The sequence below is a fragment of the Rhinichthys klamathensis genome, unplaced genomic scaffold (assembly GCF_029890125.1).
Source record: "Rhinichthys klamathensis goyatoka isolate OS25496 unplaced genomic scaffold, OSU_Roscu_1.1 h1tg000781l_1, whole genome shotgun sequence".
NCBI classification, from domain to species: Eukaryota; Metazoa; Chordata; class Actinopteri; order Cypriniformes; family Leuciscidae; genus Rhinichthys; species Rhinichthys klamathensis.
In genome coordinates, this window is record NW_026607178.1 from 995909 (window position 1) to 1015568 (window position 19660).

The 19660-nt window shown below is 41.4% G+C and overlaps 1 protein-coding gene across 1 annotated transcript; it reads right to left on the reverse strand.

The window, feature by feature from the left end:
* Positions 1 to 4164: 4164 nt before the first annotated feature.
* Positions 4165 to 19654, reverse strand: LOC130077817 (P2X purinoceptor 5-like). The gene is made up of 12 exons (XM_056243154.1): positions 19480 to 19654; positions 19151 to 19295; positions 18959 to 19030; positions 17183 to 17255; positions 16978 to 17074; positions 5650 to 5733; positions 5371 to 5515; positions 5144 to 5262; positions 4928 to 5018; positions 4777 to 4842; positions 4469 to 4554; positions 4165 to 4304 (listed from the first exon to the last, which is right to left on the reverse strand). Exons 1-12 carry the CDS (start codon positions 19611 to 19613, stop codon positions 4241 to 4243), a joined length of 1176 nt encoding a protein of 391 aa, XP_056099129.1. The 5' UTR covers positions 19614 to 19654; the 3' UTR covers positions 4165 to 4240.
* Positions 19655 to 19660: the final 6 nt, after the last annotated feature.

Consider the following 19660-nt stretch of genomic DNA (forward strand, 5'->3'; position numbering starts at 1 on the left):
CACGCTGTTGTGTCAGCTGAAGCCTGCCACTGCATTTTCCACCCACCTTAGGCACTTGATGTGTCATGTCGGTCTTATCTGAAATAGCTGAAATGCACCGCCGGTGACAGTCTAGGTCTACTTGCTGGGAAACAACCCAAGTAAAATACACATTTTAAGTTTAGTTGTTCTGTGAATCTGATAATTGATCCATCCGATGCTCCACGGTTTAACTCCCATGGAGAGTTTCTCTCTTTCTCAGGTCTACCTGTGCCTCTTCTCATATTCTCCCTTGACTTTTATGTCCAACAAGTCTCTCCACCTTTATCAGGACAGGCCATCTGGCAGGGGAGCATGGGTATTGTCAGACTTTGGTGTAACGAGTGGAGCAACTGCAGATGAGTGAATGGGTGGAGCCGTGACACCCAGTATCATAACCTCCCTGTTTGCCCCTCAAAAGCCTTAAATATTTGATCCCTGAACTGTCTTTGACAATAGGCATGGCGTAGAATATAAATTAATGATATTTAGCTAAATTTCTTTTTGTGAAACCTTAAATCGGGGGAGCTAACTCCCGAAAGGAAGAGGTTTTTTTTTGTTTATGTATTTAGCAATGTATGTGTAGTATTGGGCTGTAACAGTTGTTGCATTCACACCATGTCATGTTATGTTTCCTAAACTAGCATCTTTATTTGCTTTGTTTACCATTGCAGCAAAACCTGTTTAAGTCCTAAATCTGTTTCCTGTCATGGGCGAACACATATGTTGGAAATGCAAGCTCTACTAAATGCTTTGCATCCAGGCTAATGTTTTTCAGTAACAGCAAGCCTAGTTTAAGCTTTCACGACAGAATACGTTTCCCATGAAGCTGCTATTTTATTCTGACCACAAAAAAATTATTTCTTATAAATGTTGTGAGGATAGAGTTAAGGTCTAATTTATATTATGCGTTTTTTTGCAATGCAATATTGTTAATAGGCTGAGTATCGGCAGGCACAAGTTATTCCATTTGCCTGTCGAACATGTCATTTGTAAAGCTTGAGTGTTTAGACTTCCTGTATTTCTTTCGATCCTTATTTCATGCCTTGTTACAGCTCAAGAGTACAATGTCAGGTTACCCTTTTAATAGTTACTATCTCTATGTGAAGTGCCTCCTCTGGGCTGATGTGGACTGAGTGTATGTGACCGTTGGGATGGAAAATGGACCGGCGCTAGTGCACATTCCATAGACGTAGTGCACTGCTCACCAATGGGGGGCCGAGCTACTTTAAAAACTACTGATATCGTTCAGAAAAAAAAATTTGAACATTATGTGCTGCTGCAGGTGCAAGATCTGTTCGGATGTGAATAGTTGCTGCTGAATCACTAGTTTAGGTGGCGAGAGCTACGCTGCTGAACTCCCTAGTGTCCTTGAAACATTCAAAGGAAAGCTCTGGAAAGTTCTTTGTCTTTTGGAGCACATGCACTCCTGCCCCCATCACCACCCCACCCCTTCCCAAAACAACACAATGGCAGTTTTGGACTACAGGAGTGTGTGTTTGGAGGAGTTGAGTGTGTCTCATCTTGTTCCACCAAAGAACAAAATGTCACTTGAATGGTAGCAGTGCGCACCTGTTTTATGTAACCGAAAACTGTCATTCCAGATACACATTTTTTCAGGAACGTGTTGCACAAACATTCCCCTCTAACCAAAATAAAGTTTGACTTGCATTTGCAAAGTGTGTCGTGTCTCTTTTTGTTACCTACGTTTCTCTGATTCTTGAGTACTGGAATAAAACTCTTTACAAAACTTCTATGGAGTACTGTGACAATTATGCTCCGAAGGATTCATTTTGAATGCAATCTCCTGCTTTTAATTTTCACGTTTCATGAAATGGTTTCCTCTCGTCTTTTTTATCAGTACATGTACAAAATGTGTAAAATATTATAGCTTCAGTGGGACTATTTTTCAGGGCCATCTATTGAATTCTCAACATTTTCGATCAGAAGCTTTTTTTCTTGCTTTGCAGTATTGAAAGCAGTTAGCAGTAGCCATTTTGTTTTGCTAGTGTTGCTAGCTACCTACTTAAACTAAGGAAAATTTTAATAATCTAAAATATATATATACAAGAAATATCTTAAAGTTATCATACTATAGCCTACAACTCACAAGAGCCTATGGTAGCCTAACTGCATGTGAAATATGGAAAGAGACTTAAGTTACTTAAAAATTGTGTGATTTGCATAATGATCTCATAAATACTGTATAAATAAGTATACAATATACAACAGTAAGTTCCGGTCCTCGGATTTGATTGGTCAACTGGCGTGAGTTCAACATGCACTGGGACTTTCGCTGTATCACTCCACTTGTCATTTCGTGCCGTATCAGTCATTGAATTTAGTATTTTTGTGCAGGTCACGTCGACACAAAGTAAGTGGCAACAAGTTACAGTGAATCAATCAACTGAATTTTCTCAAATGATTCGTTCAAAATATAATTTGTCTTGCTAAGAAGTGCAACGGTTAGTTTGGCTTTGTTTGAAACTATTTTAGTTGGCGGAGTAATTAGTAATATAATAATATTATATATTAATATAATAGGCTACATGAAGTAGCTGGCAGTATTTACTTTTTAGTCTAATATAAAAGTTATTCAGTAAAAGCAGTAACGTTAGGCCTATCACGCACAATGTGCTTTTGGTCTGATTGACAAGTCTGTGATTAGTTAAACACGGTGTATCGTGTAATAATAATATGGAGTGATCTGTATATGTGTACATTTTTATGGGGTGGTGGAGGAATCATATTTAATAAAAAATAAAAAATTAAGTGTTAAAAATATCATATTGATCCCCTCTGATCAGCCCGATCTCAAATTAATTACACAATCCCTTCTTGTTCTCTATATAATGTATATATTGTAGCCTACTATTGTATGTTATATATCATCAGAATCTATCAACACTGTTACAAAGCTTTAGTGGCCCCAAATCCACCAAGTCTGCCCATCCATGCAGAGTTTGGCAAAAGACTCCAAAGTATCCTTAGTTAACATCTGTATCCTTTGAAGATGGCAATGGCATCATGGCACAGTTTTGTACAAAGCCAATTAGAGCTGTGTCACACAAATGCCCTGAGGTTAACTGAGCTCCGACTCAAGTGCCAGATCTGTCAAGATTCTGTGGGTGGTAATGCATGTAAAAATAAAGTGTTTTTCTGCACACGGTAGACACTGCTAAACCCTTTTGACAAGATTATTATTGAGCCCACAAGAACACTAACACTAGCAAATGTAAAACCCTAAATCATGAAAATTTGGGATTTTGTAGAATACATTAAAATCAAGAATCTGTGATTTGTTAGTTATTTTTCAATTTTATTTAAATGACACATTTAATAGATACATAGGCCTATAGTAGTAAATATAAGATGGATGGGCGGAGAGATGGATTGGGGTTGGAAGGAACGAAATGTCATGTTTTATCAGGATATCAAATTTTGTTTCTCTTTAAAATTATTCTGTTTTATCATGTAAAGTATGTAAACACTCGGGGGAAATTATTTAAAAATAATTTCAAGCTAATTTAGTGTTGTGTGACCTCTTCTGGTAACTTTGTGTAGCAACAACACTCTTTTTGGTATACTTTAAAATGTAATGTGGCAGTAATAGTTAGTGCAACACTATTAGTTTGTTAGATTAATTCATCATACAGTAAATCATACAGCAACAGATTCATTGTAGTAGAACATTTCTAGTATAATGGCCACTATGATAAAAAATTACAACTTAAAGAAAAATGAGTCATGATTAATCCATTGAATGAGTTTAATGACTAAAATCATATTAAAATGCCATTATAAATATAATGGACTATAATTAACCTTCTGAAGTTAATGCAATAAATGTATTGAGTCATCTCTCATACGCTAATTATTTATGCTCGATGCTGATAGTATTAGTGTAAAATAAGTGGTGAAGGACCAGCAATTCCCTCATTTACAATACATGGCAAATTTAACATTGAGAGTTTATGGTCATTAAACAAGACATTAAAAAAACAAGACATTAAAAAACTTGATGAATAAATATGCATTAAGTTTCTACAGGTGCTGTCCATTAGACACAGCATAAGGAAGTCCAACACAAACATAAATCTGAATATGTCATTGTATTTATACATAATACATTATATTATATAAATAACATATTCTAGACTTCAGCTAATATAAACCGCTTCCCTCATATTTCACACTACATGCATTGCTATTATTGCAAATTTCATAAACTGAACTTTCTCTTCGGACGCTCTGGCATCTTTTTTGCTGGACTTTCTTTGTCATTCCTAAGGAGATATAAAATAAAGATGATCAATGCATGCAATTACATGTATTTAATGACATTTGATATATGAAAGAATAAGAGAATAATGCATTACTCAAATGATATTTTTCTTAAATCAAAGTAAACAACACAGGTATTTCTATCAAACACGCTTCTGTTACATACTTTGTTATTCTCTCAAACTTTGAGTCTCTGTAAAAATGGCTATTCTTCATCATGCACAGTAGTATGGTGTCACACAAGAAAGAACCCTGGAGAAAAACAATCTTGTTAGCAGCCATTTATATAAAATGGATGATGTATGATAACAACATTATGACTTGGAATTTTGGTCTTGTAAGTTATTAATGCTCATTTAAAATAATGTCTCAGCTTCAGAGTTATATGTTACAATGGCCTTGTGTAGATAAAGCCAACGACCAAGTAATAATGTTATCTCAAAAAAAATCACAGCGATCTGAATATTTACTTACAGTAGTCATTAAAGCTAGAACTGATGCTATGCTGATGATGGTATTAATAATACTAAACTTTCTTGCCTGGAAAAGATTAAAAAAAGCAAAGAATTATACATATACAATTATATATACAGCACCTGTGGATTGCTGTCATTGAGTCACATACCGTTCCAAACACTATGACTTGTAAATGAATTCCAAACACTTTGTAAAGTGTTCTTTGCCTTTCTCCTGCATCTATAGAATACTCAGCAAATCTGAGAAGACAGTTATCGGAGATCTTGAGCATAACAACTACTTTTATACATTTTCATTTATTCTTCAAACATTTACTTTCACAGGAAACATAAGGGCAGAAAAAAAGAGCACTTGATAAGTGTACCTGAAGTTAAATCCAGTTGTGTTGCTGCCCAGAGTCATAAAGCTGTATTTAGGATTGCAATATGAGTCTTCTTTATCAAGGTCACAGGACCAATCAATCATAATCCCAAATGAACCGCCCTGACATTATATGAAATTGTTAGATTCAGCATAATAAGCACATAATGTCTAATGAATAATTTTTTTTACAAATCCGCCACACATTAAACCCACTTTCAGTGTTCTCACCAATATGGCACTTTCTTGAAAGCTACGTCCAGTTTTGGTTACAATATCTCCCAGACGAAATATAGGACAGTACGGGTTAACAATTTCATCATACAAGCAGGTTTTTAAATATGGGTTTCCACTTCTGTTTAATTTGACATTTGATCTGAGAAAAAAAAAAAAACATTTGAAATAATTGAGTGGTAATAGTATATAGTGTTTTATTCAGTAAATAGTTTTGACATAAAAATAGACAGGGTTTGTAATCATTATTAATGAATGCATCAGTGAGTGTCTTACTTTGAGAAGTTGAACTTGGAAAATCTGATGAAGTTCCTTATGTACAAGGTAAAGTTTTCAGCTTGTCTCACCACAGTGGCTTCACTTAAAAAAAAAAACTGGGGTGTCAGTGTGACCAATAAAAAAAAAAAAAAACTTAATCCCACTGCCAGTTTTTTGCAACATGGAAGTAAGCTATTTTCTATGAATGTGCAGGGCATTGAGAATAAGTGGAGTAAACATAAACTATTTGCGCTACAAATTGTGTTAATAATTACGACAATACATTAAAATAATATGGTAAGAAATACCAGTTTGCAATGTAAAGCAGCATAACGAGCTGTTTTGTACAGAAATAACTGGAAAAGTATGACACTGGAAGAGGATGACACTGGAAGAGGATGAAGAGGATGACACTGGAAGAGGATGAAGAGGATGACACTGGAAGAGGATGAAGAGGATGACACTGGAAGAGGATGAAGAGGATGGAAAGAGGATAATACTGGAAAAGGATGGGAAGAGGATGACACTGGAAGAGGATGAAGAGGATGGGAAGAGGATAACACTGGAAAAGGATGGGAAGAGTATGACACTGGAAGAGGATGAAGAGGATGACACTGGAAGAGGATGAAGAGGATGGGAAGAGGATAACACTGGAAAAGGATGGGAAGAGGATGACACTGGAAGAGGATGACACTGGAAGAGGATGAAGAGGATGGAAAGAGGATAATACTGGAAAAGGATGGGAAGAGGATGACACTGGAAGAGGATGAAGAGGATGGGAAGAGGATAACACTGGAAAAGGATGGGAAGAGGATAACACTGAAAGAGGATGAAGAGGACAACACTGGAAGAGGATGAAGAGGACAACACTGGAAGAGGATGAAGAGGATGACACTGGAAGAGGATGAAGAGGACAACACTGGAAGAGGATGAAGAGGACAACACTGGAAGAGGATGAAGAGGATGACACTGGAAGAGGATGAAGAGGACAACACTGGAAGAGGATGAAGAGGACAACACTGGAAGAGGATGAAGAGGATAACACTGGAAGAGGATGACACTGGAAGAGGGGGAAGAGGATGACACTGGAAGAGGATGAAGAGGATGACACTGGAAGAGGATAAAGAGGATAACACTGGAAGAGGATGACACTGGTAGAGGATGAAGAGGATGACACTGGAAGAGGAGGAAGAGGATGACACTGGTAGAGGATGAAGAGGATGACACTGGAAGAGGATGAAGAGGATGGGAAGAGGATAACAATGGAAAGGATGGGAAGAGGATGACACTGAAAGAGGATAAAGAGGATGACACTGGAAGAGGATGAAGAGGATGACAATGGATGAGGATGAAGAGGATGGGAAGAGGATAACACTGGAAAAGGATGGGAAGAGGATGACACTGGAAGAGGATGAAGAGGATGGGAAGAGGATGACACTGGAAAGGATGGGAAGAGGATGACACTGGAAGAGGATGAAGAGGATGACACTGGAAGAGGATGAAGAGGATGACACTGGAAGAGGATGAAGAGGATGGGAAGAGGATAACACTGGAAAAGGATGAGAAGAGGATGACACTGGAAGAGGATGAAGAGGATGACACTGGAAGAGGATGAAGAGGATGGGAAGAGGATGACACTGGAAGAAGATGAAGAGGATGGGAAGAGGATGACACTGGAAGAGGATGAAGAGGATGGGAAGAGGATGACACTGGAAGAGGATGAAGAGGATGGGAAGAGGATGGCACTGGAAGAGGATGAAGAAGATGGGAAGAGGATGACACTGGAAGAGGATGAAGAGGATGACACTGGAAGAGGATGAAGAGGATGGGAAGAGGATAACCTTGGAAAAGGATGGGAAGAGAATGACACTGGAAGAGGATGAAGAGGATGGGAAGAGGATAACACTGGAAAAGGATGGGAAGAGGATGACACTGGAAGAGGATGAAGAGGATGGGAAGAGGATGACACTGGAAGAGGATGAAGAGGATGGGAAGAGGATAACACTGGAAAGGATGTGAAGAGGATGACACTGGAAGAGGATGAAGAGAATGACACTGGAAGAGGATGAAGAAGATGGGAAGAGGATAACACTGGAAAAGGATGGAAAGAGGATGACACTGGAAGAGGATGAAGAGGATGACACTGGAAGAGGATGAAGAGGATGACAATGGAAGAGGATGAAGAAGATGGGAAGAGGATAACACTGGAAAAGGATGGGAAGAGGATGACACTGGAAGAGGATGAAGAGGATGGGAAGAGGATGAAGAGGATGGGAAGAGGATAACACTGGAAAAGGATGGGAAGAGGATGACACTGAAAGAGGATGAAGAGGATGACACTGGAAGAGGATAAAGAGGATGGGAAGAGGATAACACTGGAAAAGGATGGGAAGAGGATGACACTGGAAGAGGATGAAGAGGATGGGAAGAGGATGAAGAGGATGGGAAGAGGATAACACTGGAAAAGGATGGGAAGAGGATGACACTGAAAGAGGATGACACTGAAAGAGGATGACACTGAAAGAGGATGAAGAGGATAACACTGGAAGAGGATGAAGAGGATGGGAAGAGGATAACACTGGAAAAGGATGGGAAGAGGATGACACTGGAAGAGGATTAAGAGGATGACACTGGAAGAGGATGAAGAGGATGGGAAGAGGATAACACTGGAAAAGGATGGGAAGAGAATGACACTGGAAGAGGATAAAGAGGATGGGAAGAGGATAACACTGGAAAAGAATGGGAAGAAGATGACACTGGAAGAGGATAAAGAGGATGGGAAGAGGATAACACTGGAAAAGGATGGGAAGAGGATGACACTGGAAGAGGATGAAGAGGATGGGAAGAGGATGAAGAGGATGGGGAGGGGATAACACTGGAAAAGGATGAGAAGAGGATGACACTGAAAGAGGATGACACTGAAAGAGGATGAAGAGGATAACACTGGAAGAGGATGAAGAGGACGGGAAGAGGATAACACTGGAAAAGGATGGGAAGAGGATGACACTGGAAGAGGATTAAGAGGATGACACTGGAAGAGGATGGGAAGAGGATAACACTGGAAAAGGATGGGAAGAGAATGACACTGGAAGAGGATAAAGAAGATGGGAAGAGGATAACACTGGAAAAGGATGGGAAGAGGATGACACTGGAAGAGGATGAAGAGGATGGGAAGAGGATAACACTGTAAAAGGATGGGAAGAGGATGACACTGAAAGAGGATGACACTGAAAGAGGATGAAGAGGATGGGAAGAGGATAACACTGGAAAAGGATGGGAAGAGGATGACACTGGAAGAGGATTAAGAGGATGACACTGGAAGAGGATGAAGAGAATGACACTGGAAGAGGATGAAGAGGATGGGAAGAGGATAACACTGGAAAAGGATGGGAAGAGGATGGGAAGAGGATAACACTGGAAAAGGATGGGAAGAGGATGACACTGGAAGAGGATGAAGAGGATGGGAAGAGGATAACACTGGAAAAGGATGGGAAGAGGATGACACTGAAAGAGGATGACACTGAAAGAGGTTGAAGAGGATATCACTGGAAGAGGATGAAGAGGATGGGAAGAGGATAACACTGGAAAGGATGGGAAGAGGATGACAATGGAAGAGGATGAAGAGAATGACACTGGAAAAGGATGAAGAAGATGGAAAGAGGATAACACTGGAAAAGGATGGGAAGAGGATGACACTGGAAGAGGATGAAGAGGATGACACTGGAAGAGGATGAAGAGGATGACAATGGAAGAGGATGAAGAGGATGGGAAGAGGATAACACTGGAAAAGGATGGGAAGAGGATGACACTGGAAGAGGATAAAGAGGATGGGAAGAGGATAACACTGGAAAAGGATGGGAAGAGGATGACACTGGTAGAGGATGAAGAGGATGGGAAGAGGATGGGAAGAGGATAACACTGGAAAAGGATGGGAAGAGGATGACACTGAAAGAGGATGACACTGAAAGAGGATGAAGAGGATAACACTGGAAGAGGATGAAGAGGATGGGAAGAGGATAACACTGGAAAAGGATGGGAAGAGGATGACACTGGAAGAGGATAAAGAGGATGGGAAGAGGATAACACTGGAAAAGGATGGGAAGAGGATGACACTGAAAGAGGATAACACTGGAAGAGGATTAAGAGGATGACACTGGAAGAGGATGAAGAGGACGGGAAGAGGATAACACTGGAAAAGGATGGGAAGAGAATGACACTGGAAGAGGATAAAGAGGATGGGAAGAGGATAACACTGGAAAAGGATGGGAAGAGGATGACACTGGAAGAGGATGAAGAGGGTGGGAAGAGGATGAAGAGGATGGGAAGAGGATAACACTGGAAAAGGATGGGAAGAGGATGACACTGAAAGAGGATGACACTGAAAGAGGATGAAAAGGATAACACTGGAAGAGGATGAAGAGGATGGGAAGAGGATAACACTGGAAAAGGATGGGAAGAGGATGACACTGGAAGAGGATTAAGAGGATGACACTGGAAGAGGATGAAGAGAATGACACTGGAAGAGGATGAAGAGGATGGGAAGAGGATAACACTGGAAAAGGATGGGAAGAGGATGGGAAGAGGATGAAGAGGATGGGAAGAGGATGACACTGGAAAAGGATGGGAAGAGGACGACACTGGAAGAGGATGAAGAGGATGGAAAGAGGATGAAGAGGATGGGAAGAGGATAACACTGGAAAAGGATGGGAAGAGGATGACACTGGAAGAGGATGAAGAGGATGGGAAGAGGATAACACTGGAAAAGGATGGGAAGAGGATGACATTGGAAGAGGATGAAGAGGATGACACTGGAAGAGGATGAAGAGGATGACAGTGGAAGAGGATGAAGAGGATAACACTGAAAGAGGATGAAGAGGATGACACTGAAAGAGGATGAAGAGGATGACACTGAAAGAGGATGAAAAGGATGACATTGGAAGAGGATGAAGAGGATAACACTGAAAGAGGATGAAGAGGATGACATTGGAAGAGGATGAAGAGGATGACACTGAAAGAGGATGAAGAGGATGACACTGAAAGATTATGAAAAGGATGACATTGGAAGAGGATGAAGAGGATAACACTGAAAGAGGTTGAAGAGGATAACACTGGAAGAGGATGAAGAGGATAACACTGGAAGAGGATGAAGAGGATAACACTGGAAGAGGATGAAGAGGACAACACTGAAAGAGGATGAATAGGACAAAACTGGAAGAGGATGAAGAGGACAACACTGGAAGAGGATGAAGAGGATGAAACTGGAAGAGGATGAAGAGGACAACACTGGAAGAGGATGAAGAGGACAACACTGGAAGAGGATAAAGAGGATAACACTGGAAGAGGATGACACTGGAAGAGGATGAAGAGGATGACACTGGAAGAGGATAAAGAGGATAACACTGGAAGAGGATGACAATGGTAGAGGATGAAGAGGATGACACTGGAAGAGGATGAAGAGGATGACACTGGTAGAGGATGACACTGGAAGAGGATGAAGAGGATGGGAAGAGGATAACACTGGAAAGGATGGGAAGAGGATGACACTGGAAGAGGATGAAGAGGATGACACTGGAAGAGGATGAAGAGGATGACACTGGAAGAGGATGAAGAGGATGACACTGGAAGAGGATGAAGAGGATGACACTGGTAGAGGATGAAGAGGATGACACTGGTAGAGGATGAAGAGGATGACACTGGTAGAGGATGAAGAGGATGACACTGGAAGAGGATGACACTGGTAGAAGATGAAGAGGATGACACTGGAAGAAGATGAAGAGGATGACACTGGAAGAAGATGAAGAGGATGACACTGGTAGAGGATGAAGAGGATGACACTGGAAGAAGATGAAGAGGATGACACTGGTAGAGGATGAAGAGGATGACACTGGAAGAAGATGAAGAGGATGACACTGGTAGAGGATGAAGAGGATGACACTGGTAGAGGATGAAGAGGATGACACTGGTAGAGGATGAAGAGGATGACACTGGAAGAGGATGATACTGGTAGAAGATGAAGAGGATGACACTGGAAGAAGATGAAGAGGATGACACTGGAAGAAGATGAAGAGGATGACACTGGAAGAGGATGAAGAGGATGACACTGGTAGAGGATGAAGAGGATGACACTGGTATAGGATGAAGAGGATGACACTGGAAGAAGATGAAGAGGATGACACTGGTAGAGGATGAAGAGGATGACACTGGTAGAGGATGAAGAGGATGACACTGGAAGAAGATGAAGAGGATGACACTGGAAGAGGATGAAGAGGATGACACTGGAAGAAGATGAAGAGGATGACACTGGTAGAGGATGAAGAGGATGACACTGGAAGAGGATGAAGAGGATGACACTGGTAGAGGATGAAGAGGATGACACTGGTAGAGGATGAAGAGGATGACACTGGAAGAAGATGAAGAGGATGACACTGGAAGAGGATGAAGAGGATAACACTGGAAGAGGATGACACTGGTAGAGGATGAAGAGGATGACACTGGAAGAGGAGGAAGAGGATGACACTGGTAGAGGATGAAGAGGATGACACTGGAAGAGGATGAAGAGGATGGGAAGAGGATAACAATGGAAAGGATGGGAAGAGGATGACACTGAAAGAGGATAAAGAGGATGACACTGGAAGAGGATGAAGAGGATGACAATGGATGAGGATGAAGAGGATGGGAAGAGGATAACACTGGAAAAGGATGGGAAGAGGATGACACTGGAAGAGGATGAAGAGGATGGGAAGAGGATGACACTGGAAAGGATGGGAAGAGGATGACACTGGAAGAGGATGAAGAGGATGACACTGGAAGAGGATGAAGAGGATGACACTGGAAGAGGATGAAGAGGATGGGAAGAGGATAACACTGGAAAAGGATGAGAAGAGGATGACACTGGAAGAGGATGAAGAGGATGGGAAGAGGATAACACTGGAAAAGGATGGGAAGAGGATGACACTGGTAGAGGATGAAGAGGATGGGAAGAGGATGGGAAGAGGATAACACTGGAAAAGGATGGGAAGAGGATGACACTGAAAGAGGATGACACTGAAAGAGGATGAAGAGGATAACACTGGAAGAGGATGAAGAGGATGGGAAGAGGATAACACTGGAAAAGGATGGGAAGAGGATGACACTGGAAGAGGATTAAGAGGATGACACTGGAAGAGGATGAAGAGGATGGGAAGAGGATAACACTGGAAAAGGAATGGAAGAGAATGACACTGGAAGAGGATAAAGAGGATGGAAAGAGGATGGGAAGAGGATAACACTGGAAAAGGATGGGAAGAGGATGACACTGGAAGAGGATAAAGAGGATGGGAAGAGGATAACACTGGAAAAGGATGGGAAGAGGATGACACTGAAAGAGGATAACACTGGAAGAGGATTAAGAGGATGACACTGGAAGAGGATGAAGAGGACGGGAAGAGGATAACACTGGAAAAGGATGGGAAGAGAATGACACTGGAAGAGGATAAAGAGGATGGGAAGAGGATAACACTGGAAAAGGATGGGAAGAGGATGACACTGGAAGAGGATGAAGAGGGTGGGAAGAGGATGAAGAGGATGGGAAGAGGATAACACTGGAAAAGGATGGGAAGAGGATGACACTGAAAGAGGATGACACTGAAAGAGGATGAAAAGGATAACACTGGAAGAGGATGAAGAGGATGGGAAGAGGATAACACTGGAAAAGGATGGGAAGAGGATGACACTGGAAGAGGATTAAGAGGATGACACTGGAAGAGGATGAAGAGAATGACACTGGAAGAGGATGAAGAGGATGGGAAGAGGATAACACTGGAAAAGGATGGGAAGAGGATGGGAAGAGGATGAAGAGGATGGGAAGAGGATGACACTGGAAAAGGATGGGAAGAGGACGACACTGGAAGAGGATGAAGAGGATGGAAAGAGGATGAAGAGGATGGGAAGAGGATAACACTGGAAAAGGATGGGAAGAGGATGACACTGGAAGAGGATGAAGAGGATGGGAAGAGGATAACACTGGAAAAGGATGGGAAGAGGATGACATTGGAAGAGGATGAAGAGGATGGGAAGAGGATAACACTGGAAAAGGATGGGAAGAGGATGACACTGGAAGAGGATGAAGAGGATGGGAAGAGGATAACACTGGAAAAGGATGGGAAGAGGATGACATTGGAAGAGGATGAAGAGGATGACACTGGAAGAGGATGAAGAGGATGACAGTGGAAGAGGATGAAGAGGATAACACTGAAAGAGGATGAAGAGGATGACACTGAAAGAGGATGAAGAGGATGACACTGAAAGAGGATGAAAAGGATGACATTGGAAGAGGATGAAGAGGATAACACTGAAAGAGGATGAAGAGGATGACATTGGAAGAGGATGAAGAGGATGACACTGAAAGAGGATGAAGAGGATGACACTGAAAGATTATGAAAAGGATGACATTGGAAGAGGATGAAGAGGATAACACTGAAAGAGGATGAAGAGGATAACACTGAAAGAGGTTGAAGAGGATAACACTGGAAGAGGATGAAGAGGATAACACTGGAAGAGGATGAAGAGGATAACACTGGAAGAGGATGAAGAGGACAACACTGAAAGAGGATGAATAGGACAAAACTGGAAGAGGATGAAGAGGACAACACTGGAAGAGGATGAAGAGGATGAAACTGGAAGAGGATGAAGAGGACAACACTGGAAGAGGATGAAGAGGACAACACTGGAAGAGGATAAAGAGGATAACACTGGAAGAGGATGACACTGGAAGAGGATGAAGAGGATGACACTGGAAGAGGATAAAGAGGATAACACTGGAAGAGGATGAAGAGGATGACACTGGAAGAGGATGAAGAGGATGACACTGGAAGAGGATAAAGAGGATAACACTGGAAGAGGATGACAATGGTAGAGGATGAAGAGGATGACACTGGAAGAGGATGAAGAGGATGACACTGGAAGAGGATGAAGAGGATGACACTGGAAGAGGATAAAGAGGATAACACTGGAAGAGGATGACAATGGTAGAGGATGAAGAGGATAACACTGAAAGAGGATGAAGAGGATGACACTGGAAGAGGATGAAGAGGATGACACTGGAAGAGGATAAAGAGGATAACACTGGAAGAGGATGACAATGGTAGAGGATGAAGAGGATGACACTGGAAGAGGATGAAGAGGATGACACTGGTAGAGGATGACACTGGAAGAGGATGAAGAGGATGGGAAGAGGATAACACTGGAAAGGATGGGAAGAGGATGACACTGGAAGAGGATGAAGAGGATGACACTGGAAGAGGATGAAGAGGATGACACTGGAAGAGGATGAAGAGGATGACACTGGTAGAGGATGAAGAGGATGACACTGGTAGAGGATGAAGAGGATGACACTGGTAGAGGATGAAGAGGATGACACTGGAAGAGGATGACACTGGTAGAAGATGAAGAGGATGACACTGGAAGAAGATGAAGAGGATGACACTGGAAGAAGATGAAGAGGATGACACTGGTAGAGGATGAAGAGGATGACACTGGAAGAAGATGAAGAGGATGACACTGGAAGAAGATGAAGAGGATGACACTGGTAGAGGATGAAGAGGATGACACTGGAAGAAGATGAAGAGGATGACACTGGTAGAGGATGAAGAGGATGACACTGGTAGAGGATGAAGAGGATGACACTGGTAGAGGATGAAGAGGATGACACTGGAAGAGGATGATACTGGTAGAAGATGAAGAGGATGACACTGGAAGAAGATGAAGAGGATGACACTGGAAGAAGATGAAGAGGATGACACTGGAAGAGGATGAAGAGGATGACACTGGTAGAGGATGAAGAGGATGACACTGGTATAGGATGAAGAGGATGACACTGGAAGAAGATGAAGAGGATGACACTGGTAGAGGATGAAGAGGATGACACTGGTAGAGGATGAAGAGGATGACACTGGAAGAAGATGAAGAGGATGACACTGGAAGAGGATGAAGAGGATGACACTGGAAGAAGATGAAGAGGATGACACTGGTAGAGGATGAAGAGGATGACACTGGAAGAGGATGAAGAGGATGACACTGGTAGAGGATGAAGAGGATGACACTGGTAGAGGATGAAGAGGATGACACTGGAAGAAGATGAAGAGGATGACACTGGAAGAGGATGAAGAGGATGACACTGGAAGAGGATGAAGAGGATGACACTGGAAGAGGATGAAGAGGATGACCCTGTTAGAGGATGAAGAGGATGACACTGGTAGAGGATGAAGAGGATAACACTGGAAGAGGATGAAGAGGATAACACTGGAAGAGGATGAAGAGGATAACACTGGAAGAGGATGAAGAGGATGACACTGAAAGAGGATGAAGAGGATAACACTGGAAGAGGATGAAGAGGATGACACTGGAAGAGGATGACACTGGAAGAGGATGAAGAGGATGACACTGGAAGAGGATGAAGAGGATAACACTGGAAGAGGATGAAGAGGATGACACTGGTAGAGGATGAAGAGGATGACACTGGTAGAGGATGAAGAGGATAACACTGAAAGAGGATGAAGAGGATAACACTGAAAGAGGATGAAGAGGATAACACTGAAAGAGGATGAAGAGGATAACACTGGAAGAGGATGAAGAGGATAACACTGAAAGAGGATGAAGAGGATAACACTGAAAGAGGATGAAGAGGATAACACTGGAAGAGGATGAAGAGGATAACACTGAAAGAGGATGAAGAGGATAACACTGAAAGAGGATGAAGAGGATAACACTGAAAGAGGATGAAGAGGATAACACTGGAAGAGGATGAAGAGGATGACACTGAAAGAGGATGAAGAGGATAACACTGGAAGAGGATGAAGAGGATAACACTGAAAGAGGATGAAGAGGATAACACTGAAAGAGGATGAAGAGGATAACACTGAAAGAGGATGAAGAGGATGACACTGGAAGAGGATGAAGAGGATGACACTGAAAGAGGATGAAGAGGATGACACTGGTAGAGGATGAAGAGGATGACAATGGAAGAGGATAACACTGGAAGAGGATGAAGAGGATGACACTGAAAGAGGATGAAGAGGATAACACTGGAAGAGGATGAAGAGGATGACACTGAAAGAGGATGAAGAGGATAACACTGGAAGAGGATGAAGAGGATGACACTGAAAGAGGATGAAGAGGATAACACTGGAAGAGGATGAAGAGGATGACACTGAAAGAGGATGAAGAGGATAACACTGGAAGCGCCGATTGACAAATGACCACGGCCTTAAGTTAAAAATAAAAGGATACTTTGAGTAGAAAAGGCTTCCATCCACTGTCTGGGTTCAAGATATTATGGGATTTTAAAAGAGTGAGAGTAAATATTCTTACTCCGGCTGCTGATCTTTTTCAGTGGGACACCAGCCATTTATTTCACAAATGCCATCAGAATGCTCAGGAGTTTTCAAACAACGGCCAGTCTTAATTCCTAGGGAAAATGAAGCACTTTAGTAGGTTTTGACATATTTAAAAAAAAACGGAGGGCACATATTTATTTGTCAGCATAGCTTTAGTATCAAGCAGTTTAACGTTATACCATTTCCAGCCCTGACAGCCTCTTCTGCTATACAGTCTTCGTCCTTAGTGCAATTGGCATCGGGTAATAATTTCTAAAAGAAGATATATAGCCTCCTGTTAGCAATAAATAGATATAGACCTACTGAACATACTTATTTTGTGAGGAGCTTATTTTCCCAAAGGTCTAAAGCTACGTTCAGACTATCAGTCCAAATTAAATTTTTGTGCATATCCAATTGAAATCCGATCAGATTTAGCAAGTGTGAACGGCCAAAAATCACATGAAATGTGATTTGTTCAAATCCGTTTCGAGCTACATTCAAATGTGGTTTGAAATCCTATGGAAATTGCATTTATGGAAATCTGTTTCAGTCTGACTGATCTGATTGGATTCCACGTGGTAAATGTGACTTTCTCTCCATGTGAAATGTAGGCCTAAACGTCAGACGTTGTTATTGGAAACATGCTGAAATTCGCTGCAGAAACAAAGTTGTGTTGTTGCAAAGTGCCAGAGGAGCAGAAAATGACAATGTAACGAGACATATTTTGAAACTGGCGGAGACGAAAGTACAGAATTAAATCGCTTGTGTCGCTTCAACTCCACTCATAAATCCCCACCGGTGGCCTCAGATAAAGTGTCCATTAAATGCGCACTTTAGGTGTAGGCTACTGTTGGTGTACTGTTTTTCGCATGCTAGCCTATATAGTAGGGAAGAATTCGATTTTGGATGCAGTGACAGTGTGGACATCAATAATTTTAGATCAGATTACAATCGAATAAACAAATAATCGGATTTGGACTGACAGTGTAAACGTATAAGGTTGGGGATTTTCTGTGCCTCTTTCTGTAGATTTCACATTTACGCCAATGTGGCCACAAATAAGTGACTGGCTTTATTAGTGAGTCCGGATCAAGCGTTCAAATGAAACTCCCCATTACGTTATTCAAGGACCAAATTACCATCTTATCTCCGCATAAATGCACCGAATGAAATAAAAAATGTTACTGTTGCATCAAAAGCAGCTTGTTGTGGCATAAAGATGCTGAATAAAATTACTTCAGATGTCAAAAATAGACTGGTAAAAAATTACAGTCAGTTTGTGGGTTCAGTCAAACACACGCATGAATAACAACACAATTGCGGTGGAAAAGAGGGTTACTTGTCTCTGAACTCCTCGACAGACACAAATACATATACAGTAAGCCCAAATACGCAACTGTATTCTGGAAATAAAATTCCCTTTTGACCCAAAAATGCATGTGTAAATGGCACCTTAGATTGATAACACAAGAAATGGTGACATTGAAATTATTACCGCCAAACCAGCAAGACTATAAAATCAATAGTGTGGTTTAAAATGGGGAAGCAGCTAAAAAGCACTTTAGTGTTTTACTAACCATAATCGGCGTACATCAGTTGATAAAAAACAACCTAAGTGGTTTAACACTGTTAATGGCCTGAACGGAAAATGTAAATCTGAGGTAGCAAGGAGAGTTTGATAGCCATTTGTAATCAGCTACTGATGTTACTAATTAGCTTAACAGAGTAATAGGATTGCACTGAATAGCTACTGTACATCCACCTCTGAATAGCTAACAGCTATATGTCACTGTAAAAAATTAAAACAAAACCCGAATGTCTTTTAGGGAACAGCTGACGTGTTAAAAGTGTTGTTGAAAGTGCAGATGTGTCGAAGTCTGTTGCCCTTGGAAAGTTTCCCCTTAGGTTAGACAGTCCACGAAACAGGGGGAACAGACTTTGTGAGGAAAACTGACTGTTAAAATCAGTTTTACCTCTGAACAGTTGCCCATTTTTTGGTTTGCCGTCTCGATGAAATTGGTTATTATAAACAGAAAATCCTCACCCTGGAAACAAAATTAACCACAATATTAAAAGGCCTAAATCAAATTAATGAAGCAAATCGTAAATCATACAACGGACACAGAACTAATAAGAACTTTTTCAGACAGTGTGTTTTGACTGACCTGTTTTGGGTAAACATAGTCCTCTGGTCCCCATAATTTGAAATCTGTTGTGTTGACCCGTGCAACTCCTTTAACTTTAGTTAACACAGAACTCTCGACAGTATCATCTTTTGCCTGGTATTGTTTCTTTTCAATAAATACCCACCTGTTGAGCAAAAACATGTTTAAAATGTGCCTCTCAAAACAGTAAAAGCTCAAATAAGAGAGACAGAGAGAGACATTTTTTTTTTCTATTGCTTGCATCATCACATAAAATGTTTTTATTTTTACCCCAAGCAAAACTAAGGTTTTGTTAGGGTTAGACTACATTAAGTAATAATAACTCTTACCCAATGAGATATCCAATGACAGTGAGTTGAAAGATTCTGTATAAGAGTCCCACTTTCTTATTCTGCGTGGCCACATATTTGACTGTTCTATAATCAAAGACATACAGTAGATGTTGAATGTTCCACCGAGCCATTCCTGCTCCTGCTGTTGGAAAATGATGTGCTGCTCACACACGCCCTG